Source organism: Lontra canadensis, unplaced genomic scaffold, assembly GCF_010015895.1.
Source record: "Lontra canadensis isolate GAN:19392208 unplaced genomic scaffold, GSC_riverotter_1.0 scaffold7, whole genome shotgun sequence".
Lineage (NCBI taxonomy): Eukaryota > Metazoa > Chordata > Mammalia > Carnivora > Mustelidae > Lontra > Lontra canadensis.
The window spans coordinates 6,445,605-6,459,761 of NW_022631001.1; the positions used below are offsets into that span (position 1 = coordinate 6,445,605).

The following is a 14,157-nucleotide window of genomic DNA, read 5'->3' on the forward strand; positions in this document are numbered from 1 at the left end:
CTATAAAAATGTATATAGGAATTAGAGAAAAATTGGGGAATAAATGGTATGACTCTCAAGTTCCTATATAAGAACTCTGTCTGTTGAGAGTCACATATTATTATAAAACAGTCTACTGACACCACAGCACAAACATTAAGAATAAGACACCCACCAATAAAAAGACAATCAATAATACAACTGGTCGGTTTGTAAAACAAGGACAGAAAAAAAATTACGCAAAAGGCTAAAAATCAGAAACATATGATCATCCTGTTTTTCCAACCGAAATGCCAGTAAAAGGACTTACCAACTTTTTCCCTGATGCTACTACCGTTTGCCTCCACTGTCAAAGCAGATGGTTCACGCCTCCCAGAATAGAGCTGGAAGTCGGGGAAAAAGTAGTTGGGGTCTTCCAGAATCGGGGCGGGACTACCGGGGCTGTAACAAACGGGAGGGGGACCTGGGGAAGAAGCAAAGTGCCTATTAGTGCCAATGAAGTCCTCCTCTCCCTCCTTCCTGTGTGACTCACGAGAGCCCACGAGGCATTCTCCCACACTCAACTCGGAGCTGTCTTTTTGATTCAGAAAATTCCAAAGTTAACATTCAGAATTATCGCAAGTCCAACCACCCACCAAAATGACCCGTGAGGTCAAAATAACAACCTACAAGACACACTGAGTGAAGTCATGATGATTTCACACGACCCAGTTCCACGCGCCGATAGAAATCACGCCCTCTGCAGAACTAGACAAATCGCAAAGTTCAGGATGGTCAAGGTGGGGGACAGAAAGGACAGGGGTGGGGAGGCCAGAAAAGGAGACTAAAATGAGAAGAGCAGCTGTGTCACCGAAGACATAAAAGACACCAAGAGAGGCTGGCTGTGTCGCCAGACCACGTGTGAGCAAGAGCCTGTCCCAGCCCAGGACAGAGCTCGCAGCCCCACTCAAGGATTCTGGAACCCAAGCGGCAGTGTGAGCCGGGGTCATGGGTTCTGGCTCTCAGCCGAGCGCTTGGCCTCTCAGCTCCAATTTATCTGCTTCACACACAAACCCGAGTGGGCTTCCTGTTCCAATTCAACGTGACACAGTAGTCAACCCTATAGGCACTAAACACGAGATCCCACTACAGGAACACTAACACGCACACGGAAAGCTGGGCAGCATGGGCCTGGGCTCTCTGCCCTCTCTGCACGGACTTCTCTGCTTCCTTTACTCCAGGGGAAGAATCATGCTTTTGTTGTGTGTGTGTGTGTGTGTCTGTGTGTGTGTGTGTGTGTTTTAAATTAAAATCCTTTACCAAATGATAATTCCATTAAAACAAAAATGTTTCTCAGCTCTAAAATTTTATTTATTTATTTGAGAGAGACAGAGAGAGACAGAGAGAGAGAGAGAGAGAGAGAGAGAGAGACCACAAGCGGGGGAGGGGAAGGGGGAAGAAGCAGACTCCCTGCTGAGCAGGCAGCCCAAGGACAACACGGGGCTCCAACCCAGGACCTTGGGATCATGACCTGAGCAGAAGGCAGACACTGAACCGACTGAGCCACTCGGGTGCCCCAAATGTTTCTCAGCTTTAACTTCAAACTGATCTCAAAGTAATTTGAAATGTCTTGCTAGGTTTTTTTATCTGCTCCTTTCCCACAAGGCCAAAGCTAGCAGTACCTACTTATTCTGAGGTCAAAGATGGGGGTTGACTCATCAGCCTCCTCAGTGTCTTTCCTTCAAAACACAAAGTAATATTTGCCTGCTTGCTCACAACTATCACAGACACGTGTGGACTACAGAGAAAAAAAAAAACAGAATATTTATCTTATAAAATTAAAACTGAATAATGTAGTAGTGACTCTCATCTTAAAGATGAACATAAACCAAATCTGAATGACACATTATATGGGGACCAGCCTAAACCTGCAGCTCCAATGCCTATGACAGTATCTGTCAGGGTCTCTTTTTGGCCCACCCACAAGGAGTATCTTGGAAGAAACTCATTCCCTTCCGGCCCTCACCTTCTATATCTAAAAATCTAAAAGTCTCAGGCTAAAATTAGGAATCACGGATGGCCTGGGTTCTAAAGCAAATCCTGACCTGGCTTCTATGTCAGCATGTGGAAATGTTGTGGGAAATTAGAGAAGTGCAAGATGCAACTTTGGTGGCACATCACAGTCACCACAGAACTTTTAAAATCCTAATACCTGGAGTGCCCAGGTGGCTCAGTCAGCTAAGCATTTGCCTTTAGCTTGGGTCATGATCCCAGGGCGCTAGGATCAAGCCCCACGCTGGGCTCCCTGCTCAGCGGAGAGCCTGCTTCTCCCTCTCCCTCTGCCCTTCCCCCTGCTGGTGCTCTCTCACGCTCTCTCTGTGTCAAATAAACAAATAAAATCTTTTAAAAATAAAGAAATAAAAAACAAAATCCTAATATCCAAGCTTCCTCCAGATCATTTTATTTGGGTTCTCTGGGGACTGGACCCAGGCATCTGATTTTTATAGGGCTCCCCAAATGGTTTTTAGTGTGCAGCCAAAGCTGGGAAGCCCTAAGCTGGAGGGCAGAAGAGTGCACCCAGGCAAAAATCCCCAAACATGACAATACCTTTCTGTACCCTCAGCCCCGCCCCCACCAAATCAGCATGAGAGAGTTGAGGACCCACACATTTCAAAAATAGAGAGTGGTGTTTTCTCATTATGGATCTGGCTCAGGAATGGCATGCGCAAGCATGTAACTCTGGGTGACACCATCTAGGCACGTGACTCAAAATTTTAAGTGAGAACGGAGAGCAATCTGCTAATGAAACGGAGGCCTAATTAAGAGTTATATGTATAAGTGTATATGCCTATAAAGGAATGTGTAGGGTGTGTGTGTATAGGTATAGGCTTTCGATACAGAACCCAGCTAAGAACCTCTGCACTAAGCCATTCTCATCACTACAATGAGACAGGGACCACGGTTACAAGAACCAAGACGCAGCCCCACATGCAAGCTGGCCTTAGAACAGAGGACCCTGTCTCCGAAAGCACCCATGAGCTGGCAGAACGGCCGGCCAATATCAACCAATCAGGACGAGGCCCTTCCAACCAATCAAGATGACGTCCTTTCCCCCGCCCCCTCATTAGCAAATTAAACCAGCGTGGGAAGCGGAGGAGGAGCCTTATAGGCTGCAGGACTTCCCTTCTGTTCCAGTCAGTCTAACTTCTCTCTCCTTGTGCTGAGTCTCCCTTCGACTCCAGCTGTAGCCCTGGTTAAGCCTTGTCTGTGCCTTTGATTTTGGGATACAGCCTCGTTTCTATCCTTGCGCAGCCCAAGAACCAGTAACAGCAACCCTGGTACAAACTGATTTTCCACACTTTATCCAATGGCCTGGCAAACGAGAGCAGGTTCAACGGCTCCAGGCCACAGAGCATCCGGAGAGCAATCCTTGAAAGCGCCCCCGTCCCCACATCATCAGAGAAGGCACCAGAGATACGCCGCCTTTCACCATTTGGCTACAGGCCTCATTATTATGAAAGCGCGAAAGCACTTCGCACACACCCGCAGACTGAGGGACAGGATGTCCAACCACATATCAACAGTCACTTAAGACGGCTTTTTTTGTCCACTTGGGTGTCCCACGCATTCCCAGAGAGTCCCGTTCCCACTGCCGTCCCCGACTCCTGGGAGCTGCAGAAAGAGCCCAGCAGACGGCCAGATGGGCCCTGCAGACAGGCAGGCCTGGTATCCTTGCTTCACTAAGCCAAGTGAACCAAGCGAAGTCGCCCAGCCTGACACACCCACCGAATCACACTCTTTGTAGCTTCCTCGCCTGTCAGGCAGGATAAAATGACCAGAACGTGTGTCACTGGGTCTGCGGCAGCAGATTCCTGGGCTATATGGCAAAAATGAAAGCGAGGCCTGGCCCTTAATCCCACAGGTACATAATCCTTCCCCTCCTACACTAGTTCAGAATCTTCACTAGGAACTCCTGCAGCAAAAACCGAGGCTCTTTTCTTACGTGAAGGCAGGGTACACAATCTACCCCACAGGGTCAAGGCTACCTCACATGAGGAGCTGGAAGGAAACGCGTGACACACAACAACATACGAGGGGGCATGCTGTGGGCTTTGTTAGTGTTCTCCACACCCAGGAGCAAGGCTGGGAGAACCCACGGACACTTCCAGATACCTCTCCCACCGGGGGAGCCCCTGCAAGGCCTGGCTCCTGTCCAGGGCCCCAGGCAGGGTAGTGGTTTTAGGGCGGTGCACAGCCAATCAAGGATCCCATGTGCTCAAAGGTGTGTTAGGCGTCTGTGAGGTTGCCCCAGGGGCTACATAAAGACTATTTCCACATGGGGTCCTCCGGACTTACTGACTTGCAGTAGTATCCTGCTTCTTTCAAGCCAATCTTTGTTCCAGGAAGGCCACCAACACAGCTTTAGTCTACAGGGGGCAAGGGGCATGAGCAATGGCAAACAAGCTAAGGCCAGCGTAAAGGAGTGAGCTCTCTATAGCGTCTTCCTCTGCGGGGGGCGCGCGGGCAGGTCCTAGGGCTCCTGACGGAGGGCCAGGGATGTGTCCGTGCTGTGCTCCACAAAGGGTGAAGTTCTGGAATTCTGGCTGGAGCGGTTGACATTTCTGTCTCATCTTGGCTCTGATCCATCTCACCAAGAATGGTCCCCTCCTTTACCAAATCCACATGTCTGTGTCAACAAGAAGAATCCTGTGGGGCTCTCTCTGAGAGTGACTGTTTCTGGCTTATTTCTGAAGCTGCCTTCCCATTATGGTTTTATGCTGTTACTTTCTTTGTACCTGTTCCGAAGCCTTTAGGTAATGCAACCCTGGACAAGACTTTTTTTTTTTTCCCCTTACTCAATATAGCCGTAACAAAGGGCCTCATTGTTGAAGGGAAAATGAATTAAGGGAAAATGACGTGAGTTTTCTGGGGGTAGGCAAGAGGCAGAAGAACCCTGGTGACCTCATCTGCTTCACCTCCACCACAACCAGTTTCTTCCCTGAGATCAGATCTTGAATCTGTAAAGAGGCTAATAGAACAGGCTCAGAAGTGTCCTTTACATTTAGACACCAGAAGACATTCCAACAGTCACTCGACTATCACCCAGCACTCAGAGAGCTGGGAAATCTCCCGTCCTTAAATCCCACTTCTAAGCATGCCACTTGCTGGCACATAACTGTTCTAGCTATAGCTTCAAGGCCAAATTCTGTTTGGATTTCAAGGCTGCCTACTACAGCTCCCCACCCTGCTGTTAACAGCCTTGATGGTCCACTTGGCCTCCCCACGTCCCGTGATCATGTCACCCCATTTTCCAAATTCCAGCTGGGAATCCCATCCCCTGGCTTCACACTCCACTCCCCAACAGTTCCATTCACACTCCATTCCCCTTCACAGTTCACCCCAAGAAAACTCACTATACCTCCTGTCGAACACCCCCCCACACACACATAATGGCTTTCCTTCCCTCAACTATGGCTATTATGAGGTGAATCCCACAACTTAGCATTTAAACATCAACTACCTAGTATTTTACAGCAGTAACTTCAAGATTTTTTTTAAATTTATTTATTTGACAGACAGAGATCACAGGTAGGCAGAGAGAGGGGGGAAGCAGCCTCCCTGCTGAGCAGAGAGCCCGATGCGGGGCTCCATCCCAGGACCCTGGGATCATGACCTGAGCCGAAGGCAGAGGCTTTAACCCACTGAGCCACCCACACGCCCCTGTTTTTCGTTTGTTGTTGTTGTTTTTTTTTTAAGATTTTATTTATTTGAAAGAGGAAGAGTGAGCTCGAGCTGAGCTGCGTGAAGGGCAGAGGGAAAAGCAAACTCCCTGCTGAGCAGGGAGCCAGATGTGGGGCTTGAACCCAGAACTCCCGGATCATGCCCTGCGGTGAAGGCAGACGCTCAGCCACCTGAGCCACCCAGGCACCCTTGTAACAGAGATTTTAAACACAGTAACAAACAACTGTGGACTTCTACCTTCCTTCAAAGAGCTAAGGAATTTGCTGAGTGTGCCAGCAGCCTCAAAGTTAAATGTAAGCAACCAAGCCTGATTTGGGCAGATCTGGAGGCTTTTCTGGGGGAGTGGGATACTCTGCTCAGGGAAACAGACGCCCTAGAAACAATGTTTAGAAGCGGCCTCAGGAGCCCATGACTAGGGCCTGAAAAGGAAAGGCAAGTCTGTTCACAAGTCCTCTTAAGAGACCAAACTAGCTCATCTGAGTTAGCCAATTCCCACTTAAGGAGCCTGAGATCGGCGTGAAGCAAAGACAGGTGAGAGCGCCCTGTTCTAGAACACGTGCACACAACACACACGGTTTTAAACAGGAAGCAGGATCTCCATGCACTGGAAGAGCTCTTTCCCCAAGGAACCATTATCTGAAACCCAAGATGGGGATGGGGATGGGGACGGGTGGGTGGGAGGGAGGGAGGAAGATTTCCAAGATTTCCAACCCTTGTATGATATCATCTTTCTTGGCACCAAATGTGGATTCTAATCCCTGCACCAATCTGTCTGTTGTAGAAAACAAGGAAAATAATAAATACACTACTAGCTACTTAATTTAGACTTTCTCAAAGTGGAATTTGTGATTAATAACTTTAAAGCCATGCGACGTTTAACTTTGTAATGCTTATTTAGAAATATCTGAGATACTAGCAGTATGAGCCAAAATGCAGAATGTATGCTTAACCTTTAAAGTAACAATTGAGTTCAGCAGGGCACTGTGCTAGGAGCTAAAAACAGCAAGAAATGAGTAAGAACGTTCTTGGTCTCAGGATATTATGACCCAGCTCTGGAGACCAACGTGCACACATACAACTACCCGAATTTCCCTGCAGACTCAGTGCTCTACCAAAGGGACACACAGTTACCCAGAAGTAACTCATCACTACCTGTTGACTAGGGAGGCAAGATGGAGCTGAAATGACAAGGAGTAAGAGACAGGTGAGCAGAACGGGCAAAAATGAGGAGGATATTAATCCACTGGGGCGTGAGCAGAGGGCGCTAAGGAGGAGAGAGCAACACAATGTGGTTCAAGGAGAAGCACAGGGCCTGAGTCATGGAAGCCTTTCATCTCTAAAAGGAATGGAGTGTTCCATGTCATTCGGGTATGGGTAGGGAGGAGGATGACTCAGAAGTCAGTATTTAAGGGAGCTTCTTAAAAGCCTTTTAAATTTTAGTACATTATTTTCCTAGCACTACAGAAATGCAAAATAATTTCGAGATTAGGTGATCCAACTGCCAATGGCTACTGACCATATTCCTGAGAGTCAATCACCTCTAATTAAATGCTTTTAGTGTTAGGGAACCCTGAACTCACTACGTAAACCTTGGGGGTAGGTTCTATCTCCCATTACAGAAGCCGGAAGGTTCTAGCAACTAGGACACCCTCAGCTCAGTCAACTGGATTTTCCATCCAGACTTTGAATCTTGACGAAATGACACAAAGACAAAGGGTGTTGATCAAATGCCGGCGGTACTGTTACCACAGCAGTCCAGGGGCAGCTGTGGTTGGCTCTGGAGGCCCACGCTCACAAGACGGATGGCACATCCCTGGCTGGGTTCCCGGTGAATTTTCACCTCAGCTCCTGCCCATTTTCTGGGCCTTCCTGTCCATTTGTGAGCTGACTGACATACTTCCGATAAAGCCCTCTTTTTGCTTACGTTAGCCAAAATCACTTTGTGCTTACAATCAAGAACTTCTGAGAGAGACTTACATTTAAAATAATGAAATGTTCTGTCCCTGCTCATAATAACTGAGCATTGTTTATATCCCACGTCCTACATGACTTAGCACCATCTGCCTTGGCTTCCAGTAACTCGCCTCTATAGCCCCATACCCTTCACGCAAACCCTAAAGAAACTTGAGTTCCCCCCAAAGTTTCCCTCATCCGGAGGGCCTTTCCTTCCAAGTGAGTTGGAAAACTCTTACTTGGGCACATACCAAATGCTCAGATACACATGCTGACTCTCCAGAGTCTTCTGGAGCTCTACTCCAGGGCCACGTCCTCTGCGAAGCCATCACCCCACCCCCATATGCTTATGGGCTATTCCTCTGTGCTCCCATCATGGTCCATGCAAATTTATGCCACTGTTCAACCACCTACATATTTGGTTTATATTTTTCTCCCTCCCCCCGCCCCCGTCAATTCATAAGTTGATTAACAGTTGATGATGTCTTATTTGCTTTTTTATCCCCAGTTTCTAGCAGAAATAAAATCATAGTAAATGCTCAATACACATGTATTGAATCAATAAATCATCTACGTATGTTTACTGTACCTGGTAGTTTCTAGCACCTAAGGGGCATTGATAAATATGCATTAATGGAATTAGGGTACGTTTTAAAATAACCAGTTATAGACATACTCTTAATTCTATAGACCTTAGCTCAAAGGTGATTTTGTCTTTTTCAAATTAATCAGGAGACCGAGGCTTGGTAAAAGCTACTGGGGAACAAAACAAAACAAAAAACAAAAAAACAAAAAAAAAGAGAGAAAGCCACCTAGTGCTAAAAGAGGTTAATTATAAGTGTACATGGATACTACAGGGGCTCTGTACAGAAAGTAACAGCATCCCAGGGATTCTGCAGCTGGGGCACAAAATCACACTTAGAGGAAAGTGCTCCTGCATCCTGCTCCCCCTGCAGGTGACCCCTGTGTCCGGGGACTGCGCTCCAAATGCAGCCTTTGACTCCTGCTCCTTCCATAGGTCTGGGAGCAGGAACAGAGTCAGAAGACTCCTACGGGAACCTGTCCCCCACCCTAAGAAAAAGGAATCAGCCCAGTCCTAGCTATTACACAGAGTCAGCACAGGCACATGAGAGCAGCCCATACTAAAAAGACTGTAACTACAAAGAGAAAATCGTTTTTTAATTTTGGACTTTAACAGAAAATCCAAATGCTACTTAAACACCTTGACTCAAATTGTACGTAGTATCATAATGCATATCTCATGTTGATATATTTGGTATTTATCCTATCTAAAACTCTAAGTACCTGGACTCCAGAAATTCTTTTCTTCAGATAAGCTAAAAAAACACTTTTTAAAGGTGTGATTGCCATTTAAAAAGATGTGCATATTGAATGTGTATAACTGGACAAGTCTGAGGATAAATATACATCCACAAAGCCATCTCCATCATCAGGGTCACAGACATATCCATCACCTGTCCCCTCCTACCTCTTTTATTAATCTGTGTGTGTGTGGTAAGAACACTGCACACATGATCGACCCTCCCAGCAAGTGTTAAGTACAAAGTACAGCATTAATAGCTCTCAGCTCTACACCATACAGACCTCTAGAACGATGTACTCTGATAAAATAATAAGTAAGCCCTTTGCTTAACTAAATAACTGAAATTTAAATAATCTTTCTTTAATCTCAGGACCATAATAAAGGTATTCTTGTAGGCGCCCCTGGAACACGTTACGTTCCCACTGAGAGAAAAAAAAAAAACACAAAAATTAACTCACTAGCATGTGAGCTCCATTGCTTAAATGTGTTTCCATCACTGCAGGCAGACAGTAAGTATTAATATTTTCTGAACAAAGGGAAACAGGATGAAAAGTCTTAAAATAAACCCCAAGACACAAGACAGCAACATGAACGCGTGTCTACGCTTCTCCAGATTCCCTCTGCTGCCCGCACCGAGAGGAGTGGCTGGGACACCTCTGGCCTGCCCCCAGCTTCCTCCGGCTCTTGGGGTCCTGTTCGAGAAGCCACTGCGGCTGCAGGACAAGGCATGTCTGTCGGGCACCATCTCTCCCGGGGACTGGGGCTTCTTCTACTCACTCCCCTCAAAAGTCAACATGGCCTCGTAAGTGGACTTCATGATTTAAAGCAACCAGTGTTCCCCAAGAAACAAAACATGCCTCCAGTATTAAAAGTAAAATCAACGGTGGTAGGAGCTCCCACTTGTTGAGGGCTTAGGAAGTATAGGGATGATACAAAAATCCCCACGTTTAATTATCACCGCCCTATTCCCATTTTGTAGCGAGGGAGACTAGGCTCACAGCAGTTAAGTAACGCCCAGAGGCACAGAACTAGGCAGCAGCACAGACAAAATCAGAGCTCTTTCTGCGATGCTATTCTGCCATCCAAAACTCCCCAACCAAAGTGCGCTTAATTCTGAGTCTTTTACTCCTTCCTAATTTCTTACATTAAAATGAGGGGCGTTTTAATGATATGCTCTTGCTTGTGGAAAATGGGGAAAGGTACTGGGAAAAGTGCTTTCCCTGAGTATACGAAGCGGAGAAGTAACCAGAGCTATTTTATTTGTGTTATTTTTCGTAAAAGCTTAGAGTAAAAATAGCACCCTCCCTGCCAATCACCAGAACACCACGGCGATTGATTGATGAAGCCACAGTCCTCATCCCTTCCACTTAGCCGCCTATTCTTTTTACCATGGGGTCTCCCCTTGAACAATGAATCCCAAACCTGAGCTCGATTCACGTTAGCCATGGTACATGTTAAAAATGTCACTTCCGAGCCCCCGTGTTGCACCTGTCAATCAGGATCTCCACAGGTGCAGACCAGAAATGAATTCTTCGCTGTCGATTTGACTGCAGGGTCCGATGTAGGAAGCGGATACCTCTCTGCCGTACGAGGGCTGACACGCCACGCGCACTCTGGAACAGCAGTGATAAACCGAAACTCTGTACATCGGTCACAGCTGAAGCCAAAACGTGATGGGTCTGATGAACCCAAATGAGTAAATACAGGCAGTGACTCTTCCTATAACAGGCCAATGAGCCTGCACTGACTCTTTTGGTAAAGAATTCTGTGGGTAAATTTGTGGCTTTTTAGTAAGTTCAGATTTGAAGTCAACAGTTTCAGCACTCCTAGATTTCATAATTGTTTAAACCTGAAATGACTGGGTCAGAGGATATGACCATTTCAGTTACATCTAAACTATCGTGATTAAGATACAATAAAGTGACTGCAGCAAAAAATGCATCTAGTGCACCACGATGACATAGGCCTGTGAAAATGCCTACCGTCTTATATGACACGTGCTTGCTAACTCAAAAATCACACAGCCAACTATACCACCAAATCATGTGAGATAAGCCCCTGCTGAATTTTATACAGAAGGAAGGCACAGAACATAACATTATAGAGCAGGACGGGACACACACATTATCCCGAGTAATTCTCACATCTCTGAGAATCAGGTCTCAGTATTTCCTCTTTACCTAAACAAAAACAGAAGTAACATGCTCTGGGTCACACAGCTCACAGCCCTAGGGCTGAGATGCAAATTCAACTGTGACTGTTCCAAAGCATCCCACAGAACTTCAATGTATTTTAAAGCCTAGATATCTGCGGTAGTATTTGGTTTCCTTATAATTCCTATCCCTTACCAAACACCACGCATGGGTCTGTGGACTTCATGAGCAGCAAAATGCAGAATTACACAGTCATTCATTCACTGATTCCTTCCACAAGATCTAGGACACCGAGCATCTTCCAGGCGTGAGTCAGTGCCTGGTACGGGGACCTAACTATGGCAGGCTAGTAAGAGAAGCAGACACAAAGGCAAACAATTGCCCAACAGCGCACAAATGCAGTGACCCAGGCAGGCTCAAGGTAGCATGGGGTGGTAAGCAGATACCAGTGTCCAGGTCCATCTCAGGGCACACACACTGGATTCTGGAACTCTGCTGAGGAGCTACCCTTACCTCTTTCTTCTCACCGGGCTGGAGGTCTGGGATCACGGACATCCCCGTAAACAATCTGTCAAGAGCTACGGTTTCTCTCTAGGTCTATAAGAACGTACACACGCTAACTACACGGACTTCACAACTCTATGAGGATTACCCTCGTTTCTCAGACGCAGCAACTAACGCACTGTTGCCTAAAGTCACACAGCTAGTAAAGGGCAAAACCAGGATGCAAGCCCTGGGGGTCTGACTCAGAATGTACGCAGCATTTACTCTTATACCAACATCGCTCAAACTTTTTGGTTTTAGGATCTCTTTTACACTCTTAAAAATTATTGAGGGCCCAATAAGCTATTGTTTATGTGGGCCATATCTATCCGTATTTATTATGTTAGAAAATGAAACTGAGAATTATTAAAATATATTTCATTTAAAAACAATAATAATAAGCCCACTAAGTGACATGAAATTTTTTTATGGAAACTCATTTCAAAAAAACAACTCATTTCTAAAACAAAAAGCAGCGAGAACGGTTATTTTATAATTCTGCAAACTAATTCAGGTTTACAAGACTGCTGGATTCTCATATCTGCTTCTGCTGTCAGTCTATTGTGTGATTTTTAGCTGAAGCAGGGGAAAGAAATCTGGCCTCATTCAAATATGTAATTGGAAAAAGGAGCAGTATCTTGATAGCCTTTCCAGATAATTGTCACTATCCTTTGAAATAATACCAAAACTCAACAAGTGCTAATTTCTTAAAGGTGGTTGCAATGTGAAATAATAAAACTATCTCAGTGACTTCGTCTCGGATATTCTTCTAAATTCTAAATTCGATCACATTGGTCCATCTCTTACTTTGGAGGGAACGTTCTTTATCCATTATTTCATAACTTCATACATTGGTCATTTGGAAAATAATGGTTCACCGAACTATGCAAATCTTCCATACATGGACATACATGTTGATGTCCGTAACATCAACAAAACCACGTTTGTTAATACACCATGGACTGCGATCACCAGAAAAGTCTTTTGTGTTTAGGAAGCTGTCAAGCTCATAGTGGCAAATCCAAATTTCCCAAAATTCTAATTTTCACTTGAAATTTTCTAATTTTCACTCTCCATTTCGTCACACAAGGCATTAAAAAGGTGTAGCTGAGGTTGGAGATTTAATAAAACTAGTACCTGTACTGCTTCAACAAGAACGGTCTTAAGCAAAGCAGGCTTTTTACAGCGTGTGCTGGTGAGGGACAGACAGACCACTAGTGTCGGTGCCACGGCTTTGAACCATGCGGAGGCACATGCAGTTTCACCCAGCATTGCTTCTACACCATCAGTACAAATGTCCATGCAGTCAGAGGCACATGTGTGTTACTGTTACTGTGAAGGTGGTTTTTACGAACCCCCAGGGTTCCACAGAGCACACTCTGAGAAACATGGCTCTACATGCTATAGCCTCTTCTATGGGGAAGGGGCCAAAAGATGGGAAACTTAGAGACCTTTAAGATGAAAATGGCTACAAATCAGTTATAACTGGGACGCCTGGGTGGCTCAGTTGGTTGGACGACTGCCTTTGGCTCAGGTCACGGTCCCGGAGTCTCGGGATCAAGTCCCACATCGGGCTCCCAGCTCCACGGGGAGTCTGCTTCTCTCTCTGACCTTCTCCTTGCTCATGCTCTCTCTCACTGTCTCTCTCTCTCAAATAAATAAATAAAATCTTAAAAAAAAAAAATCAGTTATAACTGACAGCGAATTGCCTCCCTCCCAAGCAAAGAGAGGTGCCCATAGGCCCCAAAAGTGGTGAAGCTTGAAGACACACAGAGGCCCTTTGATAGAAAGCACTGTTTGAACTCTGTCAGACGAACGGACTCCAACGACCAAAGAAAATGTATCCGAGGAGAGGGAGCAGCTTCTCTAGGAAACACCTGCACGTGAATGCATCTTCTTGCCCTTGAGGGATTTTCATAAAAGGGAATACAAATCAACAATGATATTTCACTAGAAAAAAAGGCTCCATGGAATTACTTTTGGGAGGTGGGGAGAAAAAAAACTGTAATAACTTGCCCAGCAGGAAGTCAGGCAGTCCTGGGACAGAGGGAAGGATGTTAAGACACGATGAGTGAGGAGAAAAGAGGATGATGCTGTCAAGCCAGAAGACCGGAGTCTTAAAAGATTTAAAGAATAACAGCGATATCCACCAAATGGCAGAGATAGAGGAGGAAATATCCACCAAATGGAAAGAAAAGAAAAAGGGGCCAATTTTTTTGGTTTTGTTTTGGCAAATCTGCTCCTAACGTAGTGTCAGAATCCAGGCTCTATGATTTATTACCTTCGTGAACAGAGCAAATGAGTTAACTTCTTGGTGCCCGTTACCTTATCAGTGAATGGAGACAGCAATTAGACCTACTACATAAGACCGTCACAAAGATTAAATAAGAGCAATGAACGGTGTTCCAGCACATGGTAAGTGCTGAGTACATTTTAGCTTCTGTTTATGAGAATGGGGAAATGGAACAGGAATCAATGATATAA

General features: G+C 45.7%; 1 protein-coding gene across 7 annotated transcripts in view; it reads right to left on the bottom strand.

The window, feature by feature from the left end:
* AMOTL1 (angiomotin like 1) overlaps positions 1-14,157 on the bottom strand; it is a 152,338-nt gene that overhangs the window by 63,279 nt on the left and 74,902 nt on the right. For 6 of the 7 annotated variants that reach the window (XM_032852767.1, XM_032852770.1, XM_032852769.1 and 3 more), the window contains one exon: positions 290-442. The exons of the other annotated variant lie outside the window; for it this stretch is intronic. In XM_032852767.1, coding sequence (XP_032708658.1) covers positions 290-442 — 153 coding nt within the window. The remainder of the gene's footprint in view (positions 1-289; positions 443-14,157) is intronic. 7 annotated transcript variants of the gene reach the window in all.